The sequence below is a fragment of the Cyphomyrmex costatus genome, unplaced genomic scaffold (genome assembly GCF_001594065.2).
Source record: "Cyphomyrmex costatus isolate MS0001 unplaced genomic scaffold, Ccosl1.0 scaffold14, whole genome shotgun sequence".
Taxonomy (NCBI): domain Eukaryota; kingdom Metazoa; phylum Arthropoda; class Insecta; order Hymenoptera; family Formicidae; genus Cyphomyrmex; species Cyphomyrmex costatus.
In genome coordinates, this window is record NW_017275390.1 from 1,431,634 (window position 1) to 1,452,043 (window position 20,410).

At 34.1% G+C, this 20,410-nt stretch overlaps 2 protein-coding genes across 2 annotated transcripts; both read left to right on the forward strand.

Annotated features, from left to right (window-relative positions):
• Window positions 1–6,134: 6,134 nt before the first annotated feature.
• Window positions 6,135–11,323, forward strand: LOC108782935 (acyl-CoA desaturase-like). Its single transcript, XM_018551337.1, has 4 exons — window positions 6,135–6,396; window positions 7,814–7,947; window positions 8,019–8,225; window positions 10,871–11,323. Exons 1-4 carry the CDS (start codon window positions 6,135–6,137, stop codon window positions 11,321–11,323), a joined length of 1,056 nt encoding a protein of 351 aa, XP_018406839.1.
• Window positions 11,324–15,542: 4,219 nt separating this feature from the next.
• Window positions 15,543–18,555, forward strand: LOC108783025 (acyl-CoA Delta(11) desaturase-like). The gene is made up of 6 exons (XM_018551447.1): window positions 15,543–15,621; window positions 16,551–16,850; window positions 17,283–17,413; window positions 17,494–17,699; window positions 17,954–18,136; window positions 18,249–18,555. The coding sequence occupies exons 2-6, from the start codon at window positions 16,595–16,597 to the stop codon at window positions 18,523–18,525; spliced, it is 1,053 nt and encodes a 350-aa protein (XP_018406949.1). The 5' UTR covers window positions 15,543–15,621; window positions 16,551–16,594; the 3' UTR covers window positions 18,526–18,555.
• Window positions 18,556–20,410: the final 1,855 nt, after the last annotated feature.

The following is a 20,410-nucleotide window of genomic DNA, read 5'->3' on the forward strand; positions in this document are numbered from 1 at the left end:
TTGTTTTGTTTATGGGCGACCCCCGCCATTTTTTTACTATTTACTCTCTGAAGTGTATATTTTGAGAAAAAAAATTTTACCAATTTTTTTTTGAGGTGCGTGATAGTGAAAAAAAATAAAAACCGTAACTGGTTATAATATGACGCCTTAATTAAAAACATTCGGTCGCAAGCGTTTGAAAAATGTTATTCGGGGCAGATTGTTCATTATAAATCTAAAGTAGAATTTCGAAAATTAAAAATGGCGTATCCAACATGGCGGAAAATTTTAGATGTACTATATTTAAAAATACATATAATAAATCGTCTGCAGTTAGTCCATAAAAATTATAGTTTCCAGAGTTTACCACGTGGAGGTTGCAGTACGTTTTTAAACTCCTTTTTCATTTTTTTAAATATTTATTTTTTGAATTTTTTTTGGTTTTTAATTTTTTGTATATTTTTTGTGTTTATTTGCTTTTAATTTAAATAAAAAATTAGTTTGCGTTTCGATTCTTTTTTACTTGGTAAAGATTCACTCTAATCTTCGTCACTGTCTTCATCGATGACTGCTGTGATTTGAGTTTTTAAAAAAATATCACTTAGAATTTGAGCTGGTTTAGGAATTCTGGATAAATACTTAGCACGTGATAGGTAATATGCATTTGCCGCAATGTGCGAACAGCAACCAACAATCTAATACTAATAGTCTATAGCTAATGCAAAAGCCTAATTTGAGTGAGAACGAAGGAAAGCGAACTTTTCCCTCTTTCCTGCAGCGACATGGTTAGACTTGCCGCCGTCAGGCGCGGTCGCGATATTCGCATCTCTGCGATTCGCGCCCACAGTTCCCGTCATAAAAATGGACTTCCATTTGTTCATAAGGCCGCGAAGTACTGACATTGCATAACTATTATATTGTACCTTTGTCGAAGTATTGTATTGGCGATTTTGAAAATTCTTCTTTTGAAATCTTTGACTGCTCTTCTGCGACATTCTTAAGCCTAAGTTTTGCTTTATTAGCTTTAATTTGTTGGAGTTGGACTCCGTTTTATTGATTCTCTTTCATATCTTGCAGCTTTTCTGCAGTTTACTCACTGTTCTATATAATTTGAGTATGCGACTGTTGTTCCTCTAAACTGTGATTTTATTGGTGCTAAAATTTTTTTTCTCTAATTGTTCTACGTTGTACTTTCTAAGCTGTCTTTACTAAGCATTTTTTAAAGTAATTGACTTAGTACTTAACCATGGCTGACAATGATTTACAGAAAATGCTTACATGTGATGGCTGTGATAGAATCTTAAGAAAAATTAGAGGTAAGAAAAAGTTAATAAATAATGAACATGAAGCGAAAGAATATTCTTCATGCCTTAATCGGACACTAATTGTAAACAATATTCTTTGCGGTAAGTGTCGGATTAAAATTTATAGAGAAAAAGAGTCTGCCGAAAATATTGATGCCGTTGCTGATAACCTTTTGGAATCAACATCTAGCGATCCGACTTTTGAGGTTGCATTAAAATTAAATAACAGTGACGATGAATCGGAAAATAAATTGATTGATATTGATATACAGAGAACAGTTGCTACACATAAATATTGCTGTTTATGCTCTTCTGTCAAGAATATAACTATAATTCCTGAAGAAGCACGAATGCAGTGTTATATTAAAAAGAAAATATTTATTCCAGCAGGAAACAGATGTTGTAAAACGCAACTTATTAGAAATCGAATTTATGAAGATGATTTGAATCTTTTGAAAGCGTACTCCAACACAACTAGTCTCAGCGCGTCTGAGTTATCAAAAGTCATGAAAACTCTGACTATAAAATGCGATTCAACATTGTATGATAAAATCGGAGAATTCAGCATTTCAGAACAACAAATTCAAGTCTTTACTGGTTTATCATGGGAAAATCTTCTTGAGTTAAAAGACATGATGACTTATCTGCGTAACACTCAATCTAGATCAATAATCCAAGCTCTCGTCGTTTTTTTCTTTAAATTGCGAACAGGAAGCTCAAACAAACTTCTAGCCTCTATATTGAATATAGAAAATGAGTCGATAATTTCCGATTATTGTTCCTCCGTAATTCAATCTTTTGAAAAAGACATCTTACCAGGTCGATTTGGTATAATGTCGATGGATAGGGATGATCTAATTAAAACCCATACAACTGATATTGCCAAACGATTATTCAATATTACAGATAAGTAATTTTTGATTTGTGATGGTACGTATGCGCGACATCAAAAAAGTACCAATAATGAATATCAAAGGAAGTCATATTCTGGACAAAAAAAAGTTCCCCTTTCCAGGCCTTTTACTATCTGCACAACTGATGGGTTTGTCATAGATATGCTTGGGCCCTATCATAGCTACTCAAAATGATGCAGAGATAATGAAAACTATTATCGATGATCCAGAAGGACTATGTACATTTTTGAAACCAGGTGATATATTTATACTTGATCGTGGATTACGGGATGTACACAAATATTTGGAAGATAAGAATTTTCAAGTAATGATTGCCCGCTTTAAAAGGGAAGAGAAAGCAACTGACAACAGAAGAATCGAATCAATCTCGTTTTGTGACTAAAAATCGTTGGGTAGTAGAAGCTGTTCACGGAGTGTTAAAGCAGAAATATCGTTCTTTAGATCACAAAATCGACAATAAATTGTTACCGAAAGTGGGAATGTTTTTCAAAATTGCAGCATTTATTAATAATAAGTTTGGTAAAAGGTTGCAATCTGACGTGGAATTCGCAGATGATATATTGGGGATAATGCACAGTAAAAAAAATGTGCAAAATACATTAGCTATGGAGGCAGAAGAGAAAGGCTGGTTCCGACGAAAAACTCTGTTTAAACAGATTACCTCTGATGAACTTCCAGATTTTCCAGAAATGACAGAGAGAGATTTAATTACTTTTTTTACTGGATCGTATCAGCTTTCTCAGGCAGTATCCTATTTAGCGGAAATGGTGAAGGTAAATTAAACATGGAGTATGCAAAGGAAGAACCAAATGTTATAAAAGTCAAAGTGCAATCACGACACATTTCTCGCACATCATACAGGTGTATTATAAGATACGCACCTGACACTATTGGAGTTTCTTGTATAAAAGACCATGCGTGTGAGTGTGCTAATGGTAGAAGGACTGTTGGTTGCTGTTCGCACATTGCGGCAATTGTATATTACCTATCACGTGCTAGGTATTTATCCAGAATTCCTAAACCAGCTCAAATTTTGACCGATATATTTTTAAAAACTCAAATCACAGCAGTGAAGACATCGATGAAGACAGTAACGAAGATTAGAATGAATCTTTACCAAGTAAAAAAGAATCGAAACGCAAACTAATTTATTATTTAAATTAAAAGCAAATAAACATAAAAAATATACAAAAAATTAAAAACCAAAAAAAATTCAAAAAATAAATATTTAAAAAAATGAAAAAGGAGTTTAAAAACGTACTGCAACCTCCACGTGGTAAACTCTGGAAACTATAATTTTTATGGACTAACTGCAAACGATTTATTATATGTATTTTTAAATATAGTACATCTAAAATTTTCCGCCATGTTGGATACGCCATTTTTAATTTTCGAAATTCTACTTTAGATTTATAATGAACAATCTAAAAATGCCCCGAATAACATTTTTCAAACGCTTACGACCGAATGTTTTTAATTAAGGCGTCATATTATACCCAGTTACGGTTTTTATTTTTTTTCACTATCACGCACTTCAAAAAAAATTGGCAAAAATTTTTTTCTCAAAATATACACTTCAGAGAGTAAATAGTAAAAAAAATGGCGGGTGTCGCCCATAAAAAAAACCAAAAAAAAAATTTTGAAAATTTAAAAACTTATTTTTCTGAAATTTTTATGGGAAAAAAAATTTCGAATTTTTATTTTCAAATTGTCTCATTGATATTTATAACATATTTCAAGCTCATTAAAATCTTACCCGGCTATACCCTTCATTAACAATTTAACAATTTTTGATGCTCTTTTACACATCTTAGATCGATCTTAATAATGTTGAATAACATATGAAACTCTAAATAATTAATTCTCATAACAAAAAATATTACCTCGGCCGGAAGTCGAACTACCTCTTTTATTCTGTGTGAGTGTCCTAAGTCTTTAGACTACCGAGGCAATTGTCTCAGTGAAATTTACGAGCAGAATATTGTAAAACTCTTAAGACTAACTAATAATTGATTAAATTTTATTTATTGGAAAATTGAATCTGCGCACTAATTATCGCGTCAGACTCTCATAATCCTGTATTTCTTCATATTTTTGTTGAGCTTGGGAGTCCTTTTATATACAATTTATATTGACAAATTTAATTTTCAATTGTTCGAGAGTCGTGGTAAATAAACTTAAGAAAAAATTTTTACATTTAAAAAATTAAAATATAATTAAAACAAATTCAAACTGCATACATAACATGTTTCGGCTACTTTATCCTCGCCTTTAATTTACCTTGGAAGTGGGCGGCAGCACATTGAACTTCTTAGACGTGACAATTATAATAAAAAATGAACAATTGATTTTGATTGATATCACAAGCCGAGTTTTTCAGATAGATTTTTTAATTTCCTTTTTAATAACCCGATTTCACAAAAAAAGAGGTACAATCATTTCACTAGCTGATAGAGGCTATTTTATTGTCTAAACATGAATATCACACAAAAAATTTATTAAAAATAATTATTAACATTTTATTAGAAAATGATTATCCTCTTAATTTGATTTTTTTGACACTATTAATAAAAGAATCAATATCCTAGACCTAGGTCAAAGAAAATTAAATTGCTGAATTCATCTGCCAGTGATAATGATACTGTCTTTCGTTTTTAGTTTGTGGTTCCTTATATACCGTCATATACAAAAAAATTCAATTGATTTAATAATGTCAGAGTTGCTTTCCGCAGTATAAATAAATTACAAAAATATATCAAGATTTAAAAAGATCCTCGTCCCCATTTATCAAAAGTAACGTAATTATTTCAAAATCATGTGCAAAGATTGTGATGCATACGTTGCACGCCCGATTTAGACTGTAGTTTCTTTATACTTTCAATTAAAAATAAGAATATCAGAATATCTAAATCATCAAGGTGAAATACGTCCGCCCGATCTGTCATCATAGATTAAAATTCGATCATGATTTTTAATGGAACAATGTAAAAATTCTAGATGAACAACCTTGCTATGACAAAAGATTAATTTCGGAGATGTTGAATATTAAGAGACAAAGTAACAGCCTTAATTTCCAAACAAATAGGCCTTCACAAAGGATATATATCGATTATAAACAATATGTGGCTTTGCGGTACCAAGAACATTAATATTCTAATATTACTCTAATATTGCTCAGTCGTTGTCGGTTGGTGTAGTTCTTAATTTTTGACTTTGTAGGTAGTTATGTTTTTCGACTTCTTGAATTGTGACTAAGTTTTTTATCATCATCGAATTTTTAAAAGTTGATGATACGATTAAACTTATAATAACTTCATCAACTCACACCGCGACTGATTATTATTTGATTTTTTGTTACATTACTCTAATGTGCATTTTATTATTTAATATAAATTTTAAACATGATATTATGAGAAACACATTTTGAGTGTTGACTAGATAAGTTATTCATTGAGATAACAAATTTGTTCATTACATTTAAATTTATTATACCACGTTTCATCACACCATATTATCGATTTTGTCAACAATTGATTTGCTAATCTTTTGTCAGCGAATTTGTTCTCCCGGTGAGTCACTCATCAGTAGCACAAGAATACATTTATAATTTTACTGTCACTACGAATACAATAGATATATCTTATACATTTAAAAAAGACTCAAAACAGGAGCCGAAACATGTTATGTATATATGCAGTTTAATTTTGTTTTAATTATATTTTAATTTTTCAAATGTAAAAATTTTTTATTAATTCTATTTATCGACGACTCTCGGATTTGCCCTTAACTTTATCCTTATACTGTTTTGACATCGACAACTTTGTTTTATTATTATTTATTTCAATTGTTCATTTAAAGAACAAAAATAACAAAGGAAAATGTATTTATAGTGTGAAGCTGATTTTTGGATTTTTGGTTTAGAAATCCGAAAATAAAGATGACTCCAAATATTTTAAGCACAGATTCAAAAATACTTACGAAAATAGATTTACAAAGTGAGAAATTTTCGATTACTAACAATAAGATGATAGATAATGAAAATAACATACAAAATAGAGATGAAAACTATACAAAAACTGAAGGCTGGTTCAAGACAGAGCTGAAATGGTTTAACATCTTAGATCATAGTTTTCTCCACTTATACTTATATGCCTGTTTTACTTTTAACTTTTTCGAAAATCTGCTGACGACAACTTGGAGTAAGTATTCTTTAAAAAATTCTTTTTTTAATTTGATTCCTTGACATTCTAAAGAAACTACATAATAAAAAGATAAAATTTAAATCATCAATGCATTAATCATTTCTTACAATCTTTTTATAAAGATAAATCCAAACGTAATTTGATTAAAATTCAATAATATGAAGTCTTATTTGGACCGTGAGAGTTTCAAATTAAATATCGATGAGAATAAGCCATTTACGGTCAACCTGAATCTTGGATGCTTCTAATATAATTATCGAGTGAATTTATATAATACGTATGTAGATTCTAAATGCGCGCCGAAATTTTTTTCAGACTTACAATGCAAACTAATAAACTAGTGCAGTACTATAACGAGTTAAATTGAGCTAGGACTTGCGCGTAAAGCAAGCGATCCGGATTTGACTCCAGGCCGAGTTAATATTTTTCGCAACGTTAATTACATTATTTACAGATTTTTAATATTGTCATTCATAGATTTTAATATGTCATTTAACATATTATTATTAAGATGCTATGAGCATCAAAATTGTTAGTTTGCATAGTAAGTCTGAAAAAAATTTCGGCGCGCATTTAGGATCTACATACGTAGTATATAAATTCACACAATAATTATATTAAAAATATCCAAGATCCAGCTTGACTGTAAATTACTTATTCTCGTCGGTATATTTAATTTGATTAAAATTGTAATGTATATTAATAAAAAAAATATCACGGTTTTACAATTTCTAATATGAACAACGGTCAATTACTTGAACAAATAATACAAGCTTAACGGTTGATAAAAAGTTGTTTTATTAGACTTCTAATTTTTTTGTATAATATTGATTGTATAATGTAAAAAGGAGCATAAAAGACAATGCTAATTCAATAATTATAAAATATAAACGTTTTGACCTTTACTAGGTCATTCTTGATATTTAAAATTATTGTTTAGTACATAAATAAAATTATATTAAAAAATAAATCGTGTTAATTTTTAAACAAAGTATAATTTAACCAAATATTATGTTTAGAAATCAATGCAACTCAGTTTCAAATATAATTTTGAATATGTTCTTAATGTGATAATTTCAAATACTAAGAATGACCTAATAAAGGTTGTATTATTTATATTTTATATTATATTGTTGTATTAGTCATAAATAAATGTTATAATTATTAAATTTGCATCAAGAATTGGTATATCAGCTTTATGCTCTTTTTTTATATTATATAATTTTCATTAGTCTTAAAGTCCGTTATGTTTAAATATCAATTGTATTATAAGTTATTATAAATTGTCAAATATGCCGCATTTTTAATAAAATCTATTTACATGATTCTCTCATAAGAAATACGGATTAAGTTATTATGAATAATATTAAAGCTTTTATTGTTGTTTAATTATATCCATCTTTTTTGTTTCAAGTATATTGCACGTTTGTAATAGGAGGAATTGGTATCACTGCCGGTGCTCACCGTTTGTGGACTCACCAAACTTATAAGGCAAAATGGCAGCTTATTAGAGCTATATTTGCTGTTTTCTATACTTCGGCTGGCATGGTAGACCAACATTTATAATTTTACTTTTTTTATGCAGATAGAAGAATTTTTTTTTAATTAAATCCTTTCAGAACAACATTCACGAATGGGTGCGAAATCATCGGGTACACCACAAGTATACGGATCCGGATGCGGATCCATGTAATAGTAACCGAGGGTTCTTTTTCTCTTATGTCGGTTGGCTGATGATGAAAAAGCACCCAGATGTGATTCGAAGAGGTCGTCAGGTAGATATGAGCGATGTATTGACTCGATCCTATTGTTGCATTCCAAATCAAGTAAGTTTGTGCAAAAAATTATTATGTAAAATACATGCTGGAAAAGACAAAAAAAGATATAAGAAAAAAAGGAAATTACATAATTGTGCCCGTATAAAGTAAAATTGGCATCATTTTTTATAATTGTTGAAGCAAGGATACCCGCTAAAAAAAAATTTATATATTCTAAATAAAAGTCTTATAAGTTCTTTATAAAGATTCATCAAAATTCATATAAAGAATTTATAAAGTCTTTATATAACCTTATAAATAAATATGTATTTTTAATATAGTTTATATTATAAACTTATTTAACAGATGAATTGAAGATTTGAATGACTCTTTTATTTAATAATAATTAACGTTAAATAGGGCGAATAAGAGTCAAATTACAATTTGAAATCTAAATCTGATAATTTATTCTAATATTATATATTGCGAAGAATATCACGTAATTTTTGGCGTTTCGTCCCGGCTTCCACTACTGGACTCATCAGTAAGGTATTGTAGTGGAAGCCTACCTTATACGCCTTGGTAAGTTATTAAATCGAGATTCTATATAAAGAGATATACGCGTGTCTTAGCACTTGCGAGAATTTACGAATATCGATAGACCTCTGATGGCGAGTCGACGTAGTGATATTCTTCGCAATATTTCTCCAAAGTAGGAAATAACATTCTATTAATATATATAGTCCCCCCAAAATTGCGCGCCGAACAATTGTCGGACTTGCAACGCAACTCTAATAATCTGATTTATAAATGTCCCCTCTCCCTAATTTTTGCATAAGGTAGGCTTCCACTACAATGCCTTACTGATGAGTCCAGTAGTGGAAGCCGGGATGAAACACCAAAAATTACGTGATATTCTTCGTAATATATAATATTAGAATAAATTATCAGATTTAGATTTCAAATTGTAATTTGACTCTTATTCGCCCTATTTAACGTGTTAATTATTATTAAATAAAAGAGTCCTTCAAATCTTCAATTCATTTGTTTTCAAACCGCAGGCTGTAACAATGCGGATAATACATTGTAAGTCTTTTCATTAAGTTAAATTAACAGTTTCTAGATTTAGCATTTATAGTTGCGTTTCAAGACCGAAAATCCTTTGGCGCGCAAATATTTAGAGGGGGGGGGGAGGATATTTCAGATGATTAGAGTTGCGTTGCAAGACCGAAATCCTTTCGGCGCGCAAAAATTAGGGAGAGGGGACATTTATAAATCAGATTATTAGAGTTGCGTTGCAAGTCCGACAATTGTTCGGCGCGCAATTTTGGGGGGACTATATATATTAATAGAACGTTATTTCCTACTTTGGAGAAATATTGCGAAGAATATCACTACGTCGACTCGCCATCAGAGGTCTATCGATATTCGTAAATTCTCGCAAGTGCTAAGACACGCGTATATCTCTTTATATAAAATCTCGATTTAATAACTTACCAAGGCGTATAAGGTAGGCTTCCACTACAATACCTTACTGATGAGTCCAGTAGCCGGGACGAAACGCCAAAAATTACGTGATATTCTTCGCAATATATAATATTAAAATAAATTATCAGATTTAGATTTCAAATTGTATTTTGACTCTTATTCGCCCTATTTAACGTGTTAAACTTATTTAAGTTTAATAAGTCCTTATTAAATCTTATTAATGTCCAATTCATATATATTTAATTAAATCTTAATTAGTTTTAAATAAGTTGAATTAATATGTTTTAATATGGTCTTAACAAGTTTTAATAAGTTTTATTAAGGTCTTAATAAGTTGAATTAATAACTTAATATGGATCATTATATGATCCAAATTAAATCTATATAAGGTTTTAATAAAACCGTAATTATTGGAATTGTTAATAAGTATTATATGAAATTTTAATAAAATTTATATTTAATTATATTAAATCTATATATATATATTTTTTTCATTGGTATAATGCTAGTTAAAATTACATCGGATTACAAATTTATATAACGAAAACATGTGTAAGAAATTAAATTTAACGTTGAAAAAAACGTGTGACATCGATTCATGAGACTGATCGTTAACGCTATGTGTATCAATTGGATAATGTGATACATCATGTTTCGACATGATTAAAGAAACAAATCTTCGACTGAAGAACATGTTATCTGATTAATTTGAAATACTCAATGAATATTTTCGATAGATCTGTTTATACGCATCCCAAAAGTTGTTTGAAATTCTTAATTTACAGTGGGTTATCAAAATGTTAGGGACAGTGCAATTTTTCTGTTATTTTTATGTCAATATTGCCAGGTTTTACATAGAACTTACAAATAAGATAGAATAACCAGAATAGGCATTCAAAATAAAAATACTTCACGAATTTCATTAAGAGGCACTTTCAAAATCAAAATTAATAGAAAAATCGCACTGCTCCTAATATTTTGGCAACCCACTGTAATTATATTTAATATTGTGTGTAGTACTGCATATTACAATATTTCTATATTATAATTTAGAGGTAACTGTGCATTTTTATGAACACTATTATATTGTTAAAATACAGCTAAAATATTTTTTCTCATTTATATTGTACAACTTTTTTTCAAATTAGTTTAATAAATATGCCGCTACGAAGATTCATCATTTTGTTTAAATATTATGTTTAAGTAAAAAGATATTGAAGTGACAGCCGTGTTTGCTGGCGGATAAAATGAAGGAGATATTTGCCAAGGAGCCAAAAGTTAAAATATTTTGCCCCTCCCCAATGGGAGAGGTAAGATTGATAGGGCTGGACGAATCGCTAAATGCAAAGGAAATAATAAACGCAATAGTAAGGAGCAATGGGGTTGAACCTGGTGAGGTTAAAGTAGGCAGAAAGATCTGGGCAAGAGATTGCACGGTCAGCACGTGGATAAGATGCCCGCTGGAGGCAGCCATTGAATTGGCGGACACGGGTAGAATAAGAATTGGATGGTCGTCAGCGAGAGCCGTATTGATGGACAGGAGACCGCCTAAGTGTTATAGATGTTTGGCTGCGGGACACACTAGAATGTTTTGTCCTAGCGAGGTTGATCGTACGGGGGCTTGCTTCAACTGCGGACTGGTAGGGCACACGACTGGGGAGGTGCAGAGAGGCAACTAGGTGCCCGATATGTTTGGATTCGGGAAGGAAACATAAACATAGACCGGGGAACCCTCCATGTCCAATAGTGATGGGAGGACAAATGAGGCAGGAATCGCGGGACGGAGGAACGAGGGGAACGACGGATCGGGAGCTGGTTACCGTCGAGATGGTAGAAAATTAGAGTGCTACAGGTGAATCTTGGGGCTTCTCGGACGGACCATAACCTCACGTCGAAATATATGGAAAAAAATAAAATTTATGTAGCGATAATATCAGATCCAAGGTGGCGACGGTCAACGCGATCTCTACTGACGCGAGATCGGTGGCAGTGAAATGGAGTAAAACCGCGAGGGAGGGGTCGAAGACGTTGCTTATGGAGACAGGACTGGATTATGTGGTAGTGTTATGCGGAGAGATAATTCTCATAGGGATATACTTTTCACCGAATAAAAAGCTGTACGAATTTGACCTATACATAACTATGAGTTCATTGCTCAAAAAATATAGAAGTAGGCCGGTAATAGTATGCGGGGACTTTAATGTGAGGCATGCTATGGGAGTGGGCAACTCGAGGGGTGAGGGTGCAGTCCCATGGAGCGTATCGCGCGTATCGAAAATCTGACCAACCTATGACGTTCCGCTATTTTCGATACACCGCCGTTCCGCCGAATTCATTATAATACGCGCCGAATATAAGTGAAATTGCTTGGTCTGAAAAAGTAGTGGCATGGCCTCGAAATGTGTAATGCTCGTAGAATCGCAAGATTGCGTTGAGTGTTGCATCATTTTTAGTTGCTTTCCATTTACAAACAAGTGAAACTGAGTCTGAAGTGAGCTGAGTACAAAATACTCAGAATAATGTCGTCACTACTTGCTTATTTTAGTAAAATTAACAAATAACAACTCAGGTTTAAAACCTCACTTTTAAAGTGAGTCTACGAGACTCAATAAAGCACACGGTCTTGATCTTGTGCAGTTTGTAGGTAAAAACTTAGTTGAATCTCACTTCTCAGAATGCAAAAGGAACGCGCATTCAACTGAGTTATGACGTCACAAGTGCGAATTATTTGAGAATCGGAGTAAATGGAAAGCAAATATTGTTTTTGATTTCATTCTGCACCTGTTAAACCATTGCGAACTTTTAATTTAATTATATTAAATAAATTAATATTTAATACAATCTAGTTACACAATAGGATTACTTTTTGCGGCTGTCCTCTTTTTTTCTACGGTCCCAGTTATTCGTACGCAGAAGTCAATTTTGTTCCGCTGTTTTCGATACGCGGTAATTTCGTTCCTATGGTCCCATGAAGCGGAATTAGCGTATACGGAATCGGCGGTTTACCAATCAAACAACTGTTTAGATGAAGGCAGATAAAGGAAAGTAATGAAAATCTTTTCATGATTGGCTATCCGCCTAATATGCTTACGCGAATTCCGCTCCATGGAACCTTAGGGACAAAACTCTCGCGTATCAAAAACTGCGTATCAAAAATTGATCAGATTTTCGCGTAATCAGCGATACGCTCCATGGGACTGCATCCTGAAAGGTTGGCGGACTGGGCCGCGGCAGAAGACATGTGTCTACTAAACGAAAAAAGGAGAGTGACGAATGTGAACGTAAGGGGTTCATCGTCGGTGGACACAGCCTGGGCGACTAGGAACAGGGTAGTGAGTTGGAGAGTGGACGCGGACAGCGACCTCTACACTACACATAAGGGGATAATCATTGAGATGAAAGGAAGGATTGATTCAAGAGGGATGGATAGAGCGGAAGGCTTCCCAAGGTGGAATATCACGAATTTTGAACGGGACATGAACTGGGACGCGGACAGCGACCTCCACACCACACATAAGGGATAATCATTGAGATGAAAGGAAGGATTGATTCAAGAGGGATGGATAGAGCGGAAGGCTTCCCAAGGTGGAATACCACGAATTTTGAACGGGACATGATGGGGGCTTCTATAGAGGCCTGCAAGTGGTGCGAATATCCGGGGGAAGATGCGGGAGGAGAGGAGAGGTTGAGATGGATTGACAAAGCACTTAAAAGAGCGGCAGACGCGGCGATGAAAAGAGTAGGAAAGAGCCATAATGAACACCCTGTTTATTGGTGGAACGAAGAAATAAAGACGAACAGGGATGTAATAGAATAAGAAGGAGATTAATACGTGCTAAGAAGAGACGAAGAGAGAAAACAATGGAATTATGAAAGGAACTGAAGAACTGCAGAAAGATAATGAGAAAGCAGATATATAGAGCCAAGGAGCAGTGTTGAGTGAATTACTGAAGACGCTGGAGGATGATCCGTGGGGCAGGCCCTATAGAATTGTAATGTTGAAATTGAAACCGCGTACACGGTCGGTTGTGGAAATAATATTACCAGAGAAGGTGAGGGAAATAGTACAGGAGCTATTCCCTAGAATAGAGAAAGCCTGTGAAGCGCCCCTCCCGGAGGAAGGAGGATAGAGCGTGCAAATGGAAGTGGGAGAAGAAGAACTTGAGATCGCAGCAAAAGGAATATCGAATAGGAAGGTCCCAGGACCTGATGGGATCCCGGGTAAGTTACTCAAGCAGGCTGCTCCTAGAATGAATCGGATGGGGAGGGGGAGACATCATATACAGAATGACTCAAATGGTAACGGGGAACGGAGTATTTCAGTATTACCTACATGAAATAGGGAAGATAGAGACAGCAAAATGTGTGTACTGTGGAGCTGATGAGGACACGGCGGACCATACGTTTAGGGAGTGTGGGAGATGGGAGGAGCTAAGAAGACCACTGATGGAGCACTCTGGCGGGGATTTTCAATGGGCGTCGTCCTGCATCGGGCGATTGAATCGAAAGAGGGCTGGAGGATATTCTCCAACTTCTGCGAAACGGTAGTGTGCATCAAGGAATGGGATGAGAGAGAGAGACATATGGAGGAGAGAGAGATAGCGAGGAGAGGAGGATGGCTGTATGGTGGACGAGAGGGGAACGCAAGGTGGCGAGCGGGTTGAGCAGGTGGAGCGGCGGGAACGAAGTGTATGATGGAGGTTCTTGACCGGACGAAAAATGGACGAACACGATGAGTGGATGGGAGTGTCGCAATTATAGGTGACAAAGTTCCGAGAACAATAGAGAAGGAGATTGCGATCTCAAGGGCGAGGGGGAGACCTGATGAGATGCTGAATTAAAGCGGTGCCGGGTCTCCTTCTCATTCGCCTTTAACAGAATAGGCTTGGTAGTGGGGGGGGTTTTTAGTTGGTAGGCGGGCTACCGGTTGATGTTAGTGGAATCGGAAGCTGCATCCCTGGTCGCCCGAATCCAACACACCCAGGTGAACTCGGGCTCTGGGTGTCTTCCCCTGCCATGACGACGTACCTGGAGAAGTGTCTCTTAACACGAGTCGGACCCGGGGCGTCAGATTGGCAGGGGCGAAGCGAAGATTTTCCCCTCCGACGAGGAACTAAAAAAAAGAATCCTGCGCATATTTAAAGAAATTTTATGGTTTAATTAAGTTGAGCGTTAACATTAAAGTCCGTATTAGCGAGTTATAAAACATAGTATTAAATTTAATTTAGTTCCGCAACATTTATACAGATTTTTAAACTTTAATCCCATTTGAGTTTATGATAGCTTTTCGTATGGTGTCAAATTGCACTTATTTCATTTTTAATTAAAAATTAAAAACAAATTTTTGGGACCCCAATGGGATCCCCTCTCTCTCCAATAGTATCTGATATTGTAATGCAGGATTTAGAAGAAATTGCCGTTGACATGTTGCCGGTCCGTTTGCCTTTTTATTTCCGATATGTTGATATTATTTTAGCTGCTCCTTCTGAGTCTGTCAATGATATATTAACAATTTTTAATTCCGAGCATACCAGATTACAGTTTACAGTGTAGGTTGGTACGGATAGTAAGATTATAGTTTCTTAGATACGGTATTAATTATTGAAGACAACAGACTTATTTTTGACGGATACCGTAAGGCAACCTTTTTTGGGAGATTCCTAAATTTCAATTCACAACATCCTATCTATCATAAAAAAAGCGTTATTTATGGATTCGTTGACAAGATAATTCGGTTGTGCTATCCACGTTTTTACTTGGCTAATTTTATTAATGCTATTCTCTGCTAGAATCATATTCTAATATAATACGGTCTCTTTCCCCTTCCTAGTTGTTCTACATTTTCCTTCCAGTTTATATCTCACTTACGATTTCCTTTTTCACTATTGTGTTGCGGTACTTGATATTATAAACATCGTTTCTTCATCCTTTGCAATTTGCTCCAGTTGAGACTTACAATACTTCTTCTTTTCACAAGGTAATTTATTTTTATTTTAATCATAATTCTTAATGACGATATTTTATATTATTTTTAAAGAGTATAAAAAATTATATAATATTACATACATATGTGCGGCCAGTTTGACATTAATTTTTTTATTGTACTGCGATACTTTTTAGATAATATTGTTTGTGTAACCTTTGACTAACAAATACATTTTACATAATAGACAACCATAATTTTTACCTAACGATTATGATTTACTTCTATGGTTCAAGCATCCAAATTTATAATATAACATACAAGAATCTTTTGTAAAAATTCCATTATTAAAATCTAAAATTTGTTAACATTCAGAATGACCCGATCAGTGTCGAAACATTTGTTCTACTTGTTTATTGTTCATTTAATATAATGTCTTTGTTTCTCTTAAATTTAATTGCTTTTATTTTGACTCGTTGCCCGTTACACTGTATTAATTTTTATATACTATTTTTTGTCGAGCCTTCTCTCAATATTATTAATAATATAATTGCTATACTGGTAATTTAAGGATAACTGCTACAATAACTAATTCATTAAATAAAAGTAATTATATTTTAATTTAAAAAATATCAGTTATATTATAAGTATGAACGTCGTTTGAGCAGTTTGGACGAATAGAATACACCCTTAAAAAATTTCCGAATATTGGAGAACAAATTATTTTGGATACTGCGTTTCATTAATTAGAATAACAATGTGTCTTCTTCATTTTGTACATTGTAAAAAATGAAATGTTAATTTTAACTCAAAGACGTTAAAAGAATGTTAATTTTAACATTTTTGCATGTTTCAAAAAATTCACTCAACGTCTTTGAGTTAAAATTAACATTTTATTTTTTATAGTGTATGAATAACAAATTTATTCGTCAATTATTGATTTGAAGATCAAAAATGACAGCCTGCTATATAATTGTTAACAGCGTGAAGCAAATTTTCTGGATTCTCGATTCAGTAATCTGAAAATATGGCACCAAATATTTCAAGCACATATTCAAAAATACTTATGGAGGAAAATACACAAAATGAAAAACCTTCGATTACTACAAAGACGCTAGATAATAAAAATGACAAACAAAACAGAAGCAAGAGCTATACGAAAAGCTGGTTTATGACAGAGCTGAAATGGTTTAACATCTTACTTTTTAGTTTTCTCCACTTATACTTCGTATATGCCTGTTTTACTTTTAACTTTTTCGAAAATCTGTTAACGACAACTTGGTGTAAGTATTCTCTAAAATATTCTTTCGTTAATTTAATTTCTTGATTTCTTACAAAAGATTACATAATAAAAAAGTAAAATTTAATCTGCTATAACAATTTGATTAAAATTGTATTGCGTGTTTATAAAAAATACAAAAAGTTGTTTTTAACGATTTCTAACATTAACGACAGCTGATTGAAAGTCAATTGATTAGATTTACGCGAAAAGACACGTAGTACAAGCTTAACAGAATAGATCTGTAAATAGCTGTTAAAAATTTCTCATTTCCATTGTACTAATATCAACTGTGTTATAAATTACTATATAGTGAATTGTCACAAAAACAATGTTACTTACACGGTGCTCTTAAAAAAAAATACGGTTTAACTTATTATAAACGATTTTAAAACATATGATGTCATTTAACTGCATCGATCCTTTTTGTTTCAAGGGTATGTTATGGGTTCTATGACAGGAATAGGCACCACTGCTGGTGTTCATCGTTTATGGACTCACAAAGCTTATAAGGCAAAATGGCAGCTTAGAACTATACTTGCTATTTTCTATGTTTCAGCAGGCATGGTAGACGAACGGTTATAATTATTATTTTATACATTGTATGGCGGAAAAATTTTTCTTTTTAATTAAATCTTTTCACATAGAATAACATTTATCAATGGGTACGAGATCATCGAATACATCACAAATACACGGATACGAATGCAGATCCGCACAATAGTAACCGAGGATTCTTTTTTTCCCATGTTGGTTGGTTGATGATGAAGAAACATTCAGATGTGATTGAAAAGGGTCGTCAAATTGACATGAGCGATATATTGGCTGATCCTATTGCTGTATTTAGTATCAAGTAAGTGCAAAAAATTAATTATGCGAAATGGTTTTATACTGGAGAAGACAAAAGAAATTAAAAGAAAGGATTTGATTCATCTCAAAAGTGTATTTATTATTTCAATTTCTTTCTCAATTTTATTATAGAAAGCTTTTTACGAAAATTTTTTTATGTAATATATATATATAGTATATATGTATATATTATACATATATACTATAATGAACTGTAATGAAAATTATATATCGTAATTCATTTATGATATTTTGCAGATATTTCTCGATATTAAAATTTACATTTGCTTTTCTGCTTCCGATAATGTTACCTGTGTATGGATGGAATGAGACTTGGTACAGAGCTTTCGCATCGCAGATTATTCGTTATGTACTCATTTTAAATTTTACATGGAGCGTCAACAGTGCGGCTCATATTTGGGGTTCAAAGCCGTATGATGCGTAAGATAATTAATATTAAAAGTGTTTACATATAAAGTTAATAAAAATATTTTAAGAAATTTTTATCATTTTGTATTAACAAGAATTTTTTATTTTATTTTTTAACTGCCAGGCACATAAATCCAACGGAGAACCGATGGGTCAGCCTTGTTACTCATGGTGAAGGATGGCACAATTACCATCATGTCTTTCCATGGGACTATAAGGCTTCCGAGTTGTTTCACAATTCCATAACCACAAATTTCATCAATTTTTTTGCAAAAATCGGGTGGGCGTATGATCTCAAGCAACCGTCGCAAGAGATTGTAAAGACTATCGCGATGAAAAAGGGTGAAGGAAGCCATTCTTTATGGAATGCTGTACCAGATCCAGCTTGTAAAACTGAATAATAAAAACGATTAAGAGTTGTCTTGCGATAGAAATTTTTTATTAGATTAGTTAACGACAAGTGGACAAATTATATGTGTTTGTTAATATAATTATATAGACTTGTTAATGTAAACTTAAGGGTCGACAGGCGTGACAGAAATACTTTTGTTATGCCTTTTTACAAAAAAATAGCTCTGTACGAGCCTTCAGGAGCCTTTTCTGATTACGAATATCACTGTGGTGACCAAGTCACCACTATCAGCCTTGGAAACATAATAGTGCATTAAATTAGAATAGGTAGAGGCATTCAGGTATACGAACATATACTTGACCTATATAACGAGAAACAGCTGACGCGAATAAACACAGAGAGCCTTTAAATCCACAAACTTCTTGCGACCGTTTCTTTTCACCGGTTTAGCAATATGAGGCGAAAACAAGAAATCAAGGCTGAAGAAATCTGAGCTAGAGATATTACATAGATTATTTTTCCGCAATATACTTTCTGCATCATATTTTTATTAAATCTGTATATGATTTGATAAGAGAAACGTAATTAGAAATGATTATCTTTCATTATATTGTAATTAGAAATATATAATTTCGTATTGTAAATATAACGACGACGACCGATAGGTTACACGAAAAATATTGACAATAAATAGAAATTGCGAGAAAGACGCGACGGACAGGAGCAAGCGTTAAAATTTGACAAAGGGATAGTCGCTCAGCTGACGTGTTTCAGAGTAGTCGTATCTCTTTATATAGCGCAGTGTATACCGAGAGACGGAAATATATATTATTCCATGAGCAGAAGATTGTAAGCGAATAGTGAAGTAGCGACCCGCGCTTGTAACCAAAAATTCGATTAATATACTGATTTTAGTCTGAGTATAAATGATATATATTGTTTGGACAACCTCTTCCATTCTCACGTCCTTTCATTAAACTTGCGCTCTTTTATGAATATTAAGCGCATTCGCGGGACAATAAGATACTAAAACGGGTAACTAAAAGTGGTGACTATCCGACGTGTACGCGAGTGGAGGTGACAAAGTGACAGTAACAGACGAACTCCGAAATCCATTCACGGACAGGGACAGCGAAGATTGAGAGTACGTGAGTGCGAACGTGAGGATGAACGGAGAAGCGATGGTGATCACACATGACGAAGAAGCCCCAGCTCAGACGGTGGAACAGCAACGGATACAACTGGAGAAACAACGCCAGCAACTCGAACAAGAAAGGCGCGAGTTGGAGCGGCAAAGACGCGAATGGGCGCAGCAACCGGCAGCGTCAGGACTGCAGACAAGAACGGAGTTGCAGCCGAATCTTTTCGTACCTGGTGCAGAGGTGAGCCGCGTGGGCATGCGAATGCCCGAGTTTACTCCCGCGGATCCGGAGCTCTGGTTCAGCATCGTGGACCGGAGTTTCTTGGCCGCCGGTATCACGGTCGATGCGACAAAATTTGGATACGCGTTGACGGCGATCGGTCCGCGTTATACGATGGAGGTGCGCGATATAATAATGAACCCGCCCGCGGAGCGTGCGTATGAGACTCTTAAAACAGAGCTCATTAAACGCCTTAGTTTATCGCAAGAACACAAAACGCGTAGACTGTTAGAACACGAGGAAATTGGAGACAGAAAACCGTCTCAATTTTTGCGTCATCTCCGAGGATTAGCCGGAAATGTAGTCGGAGACAAAGTGCTGCGTACGATCTGGTTGTCCCGATTGCCCGCATATATACAGCCGCACTTGGTGACGCGCGCGGAGGACACCGTAGACCAATTGGCGGACATCGCGGACGCGATTGTGGAGGCTACCCGGGCGCCGGCTTTTCAGGTCGCAGAAAGTGCGCGATTTTCGACGTCGCGAGCGGTTACTGAGGATGCAAGCTCAATC

Coding starts and splice junctions, on each gene's coding strand:
- LOC108782935 (XM_018551337.1), top strand. CDS start 6,135: ATGACTCCAAATATTTTAAGCACAGATTCAAAAATACTTACGAAAATA. Junction 6,397..7,813: donor TCTGCTGACGACAACTTGGA/GTAAGTATTCTT, acceptor TTTTGTTTCAAG/TATATTGCACGTTTGTAATA. Junction 7,948..8,018: donor TCTATACTTCGGCTGGCATG/GTAGACCAACAT, acceptor AAATCCTTTCAG/AACAACATTCACGAATGGGT.
- LOC108783025 (XM_018551447.1), top strand. CDS start 16,595: ATGGCACCAAATATTTCAAGCACATATTCAAAAATACTTATGGAGGAA. Junction 17,414..17,493: donor TCTATGTTTCAGCAGGCATG/GTAGACGAACGG, acceptor CTTTTCACATAG/AATAACATTTATCAATGGGT. Junction 17,700..17,953: donor ATTGCTGTATTTAGTATCAA/GTAAGTGCAAAA, acceptor GATATTTTGCAG/ATATTTCTCGATATTAAAAT.